At 64.3% G+C, this 3,858-nt stretch overlaps 1 protein-coding gene across 1 annotated transcript in view; it reads left to right on the forward strand.

Moving 5' to 3' along the window:
• Positions 1 to 3,858, forward strand: part of Col20a1 (collagen, type XX, alpha 1) — a 32,637-nt gene that overhangs the window by 1,350 nt on the left and 27,429 nt on the right. The window contains exons 3-7 of the mRNA XM_013030355.1: positions 257 to 391; positions 638 to 796; positions 1,761 to 1,925; positions 3,002 to 3,121; positions 3,403 to 3,567. Of these exons, the coding sequence (XP_012885809.1) occupies positions 257 to 391; positions 638 to 796; positions 1,761 to 1,925; positions 3,002 to 3,121; positions 3,403 to 3,567 (744 nt within the window). The remainder of the gene's footprint in view (positions 1 to 256; positions 392 to 637; positions 797 to 1,760; positions 1,926 to 3,001; positions 3,122 to 3,402; positions 3,568 to 3,858) is intronic.

A 3,858-nucleotide genomic window follows, 5' to 3' on the forward strand; every position in this document is an offset into this window, starting at 1 on the left:
CACAGCACACGCGTATGCACGCACCACAGGCGTGTGTGCACACACATGCACACCAGTGCTCACAGGACCACAGTCAAGTGAGCAGACACAGCACATGTGTATGCATGCACGCACAAACACATCTACCTCACACATGTATGCAGAGAACACGTGGCTACACGAGCACATATCACAGACGTGTGATGTGCTCTATGAAGACATGCATACATGTTCACACTCACTGGACAGCACCCACAGCTCTCCCCCCCCCACCCAGGGGACTCGGGGCAGGAGGTCATGCTGACCACCAAGACCCCGAAGGCCACTGTGGGAGGCCTGAGCCCCTCCAAGGGCCACACCCTGCAGATCTTCGAGCTCACGGGCTCTGGGCCTGTGCAAAGGGATTTTGTGAGTAAGTCCGCTGTCCCCCGCTGGTCCAGGCTGGGTGGGCGAGGGGGAAATGCCCCTGGATTCGGCCCAGGCCCTGGGTCAGGTCCCAGCTTGCCCACAAGATGTCTTGGGGTCTTGTCACCTGCCCACTTCCCGGGGACAGTTCCTGGGGCCCGCGGCAGTGTCCTCCTCCGAGGCTGGTGTGCATGGCCTCAACCCAGGCCCTCTGCACCTCCCCAGAGGACCCTGACAGCCCTTCTCTCTGCAGTCGACGCTCTGAAGAGGAACTCCCCGGGCAGGAGCAGCCGGAGGCCTGCAGGACCCGCCCTGGAGCCCAGCCCTTCTCTGGGGGGCCCAGACCTCGAGCCGACTCCGGAGCCAGCTCCTCAGCCCAGCGTCACTTTCGCTTCACCACTAGACCTACCCACTGTTCATCCGCCCAAGCCAAGAGGAAGTGAGCCCTGGGGAAGGGAGCATGCGTGGCCCAAGAGAAAGTGAGCCCTGGGGAAGGGAGCATGCGTGGCCCGCGGCCCACCCTGCATCCGGAATTCTCCTCCTGGCTGTATGGTCTAGCTTTAACTGAAGCTCGCCCATTGAGTGCCTGGGCACCGGAGGCAGCCGCCTGGCCAGCCCAGGTGCTGAGGTGCGGGGGGGCTGTGTCCTCCCGCAGGAGTGCGCAGCGTGGGTCAGGAGCCAGAAGCAGAGCCGGTCCCAGGGCCCTGCTCCAGACCTGGAGAGCCGGAGCCACGACCCAGCCTCCACCGGAAGGAGAGGGAGGCCGGGTGCATGGGGTGCGTGGGGTGGCCCTGTGGTGGGCCCAGGGCTGTCTGTGACCTTCAGTGTCCTCAGGGAGAGGGCCCTGCCCGTCTCCCAACAGCTCAGGAGTGCCTTGCGTGCAGACCTTGTGCCCAGAACTCGGGCCCACGGCGGGGGTCACCACCACCAGTCAGCCCGCCGCAGAGGTGTCGCCGTGCTGGGGGCCAGCCTGGCTCTGGGGCTCGGCCACCAGCGCTGTCAGGAAGGCTGGAGGCACCAGCCTTGCATCTCCAGAGGAGCTTCCTGGCGTTGTGGGAAGTGCTGACCTGCCCCAGTCCAGGCGGGGTCCCGGGGGCAGCTGGATGGGCAGCCTGGGCGTCAGAGCCCCTCAGCTGAGGGACCGCACAGTAGCAGCTGGCAGGACCTTGGAGGGCAGGGTGGCCGCTGAGGCCATTAGCTCTCTTTGGGGAGGTCTTAGATGCACTGCCACGACCAGCATTCTGTGAGATCTTCCAAGTCTGGTCAGACCCAAGGTCCTCAAAGACCCTGCTGTGCCCTCCTTGGAGGAAAGGCTACAGCCAAGCCCACACGCTCGAGGTCCATAGAGGCTACAGGCCTCACCCACCCCCTCCTGCTCCTAGCCGGCCCCCACTTCCGCTGCACACCCCCCGTTCCCACGGACATGGTCTTCCTGGTGGATGGGTCCTGGAGCGTCGGCCACAGCCACTTCCAGCAGGTCAAAGACTTCCTGACCAGTGTCATCGAACCCTTTGAGATTGGGCCGGACAAAGTCCAAGTAGGTGAGCTGTGCCCCCTGCTGCCCCTCTGTGGGCTGGGCCTCGTCCCTGGGGCTCCCTCGGGAGGGCCACCGGCCACCTGCGCTGAGTGGCTCACGCCAGCCCTGCGCCAGCTGCAGCTGCCGAGCTGGTCTCCTGGACCAACTCCAGAGGCTTCGGGAGGCTTCTGTGTCTGTTCTGGGCCTGCAGCTGTGTCTGGGAGGAGCTGCCATCTGCCCAGAACTCTAGCAGTCCACACGGGCCACGGTCAGGGCTCGGCCAGGTTGTGGTCTGGCCATGGGCAGGATGGGGCATGTGGACACACTGCACGCCACCTTGTCTGTTGTCTGCTGCACTCAGCCCTGTCTGCTGCACTCAGCCCTGTCTGCTACACGCTGCACTCAGCTGTCTGCTGCACACTTCACTCAGCTGTCTGCTGCATGCTGCACTCAGCTGTCTGCTGCACGCTGCACTCAGCCCTGTCTGCTGCATGCTGCACTCAGCTCTGTCTGCTGCACTCAGCCCTGTCTGCTGCACTTAGCCCTGTCTGCTGCACGCTGCACTCAGCTGTCTGCTGCACGCTGAACTCAGCCCTGTTTGCTGCACTCAGCCCTGTCTGCTGCATGCTGCACTCAGCTGTCTGCTGCATGCTGCACTCAGCCCTGTCTGCTGCACTCAGCCCTGTCTGCTGCACTCAGCCCTGTCTGCTGCACTCAGCTGTCTGCTGCATGCTGCCCTGTCTGCTGCATGCTGCACTCAGCCCTGTCTGCTGCATGCTGCACTCAGCTGTCTGCTGCACGCTGCACTCAGCCCTGTTGCACTCAGCTGTCTGCTGCACGCTGCACTCAGCCCTGTCTGCTGCACTCAGCTGTCTGCTGCACGTTGCACTCAGCTGTCTGCTGCACGTTGCACTCAGCCCTGTCTGCTGCACTCAGCCCTGTCTGCTGCATGCTGCATGCTACACTCAGCTGTCTGCTGCACGCTGCACACTGCACTCAGCTGTCTGCTGCATGCTGCACTCAGCCCTGTCTGCTGCATGCTGCACTCAGCTGTCTGCTGCATGCTGCACTCAGCCCTGTCTGCCGGGTGCCTCTCCCCAGGCCTGACACAGTACAGTGGGGACCCCCGGACAGAGTGGGAGCTCAGTGCCTTCCGCACCAGGGAGCAGGTGCTGGCCGCTGTGCGCAGTCTCCGCTACAAGGGAGGAAACACCTTCACAGGTAGGCCTGTGTGGCCTGTGTGGCTGTCCTGTCGGGCCTCCGTCCTGTCTGGCCTCCATCCTGGTGTCCTCGCCCTGAGCATGTGTGCTGTGCAGACTCCCAGCCCTGTTTGCACCCTCCTTTACCGCGGCCCGGCTGTCCGATCAGACCCTGCCTTTGTTTGGGTCCTCCCCCCTGCCCGGCTGGGCAGCGGATGCCCTCAGAGGAGGCGCTGGGGGGAGGGGTGGGAGGAGGGCACCAGGGCAGGGCTGCTGCAGGCTGCCCAGTGTCTTGCTCCCCAGGCCTTGCCCTGACCCACGTGCTGGGTTGGAACCTGCAGCGGGCGGCAGGTCTCCGGCCGGAGGCCGCCAAGGTGGTGGTTGTGGTGACGGACGGCAAGTCACAGGACGACGTGCGCACAGCTGCCCGTGTCCTCAGGGACCTGGACGTCCATGTCTTCGCTGTGGGTGAGCCATGTCTCCCTGGCCCTGGGTCAGCCAGGAGAGCTGACACCCTGGCCTCACCCTGCTGGCTTCTGACCTAACCTTGGAACTGGCCCAGGACCACGTCCCTCCTTCGTGGGCACTGTGCCCGTGTATCCGTGGCCCAGCCTGGGACCACGTCCCTCACTCATGAGCACTGTGCCTGTGTATCCGTGGCCCGGGACCACGTCCCTCACTCATGAGCACTGTGCCCATGTATCATGGCCCGGGACCACGTCCCTCACTCATGAGCACTGTGCCCGTGTATCCGTGGCC

This window comes from Dipodomys ordii, unplaced genomic scaffold (genome assembly GCF_000151885.1).
Source record: "Dipodomys ordii isolate 6190 unplaced genomic scaffold, Dord_2.0 Scaffold129, whole genome shotgun sequence".
NCBI classification, from domain to species: Eukaryota; Metazoa; Chordata; class Mammalia; order Rodentia; family Heteromyidae; genus Dipodomys; species Dipodomys ordii.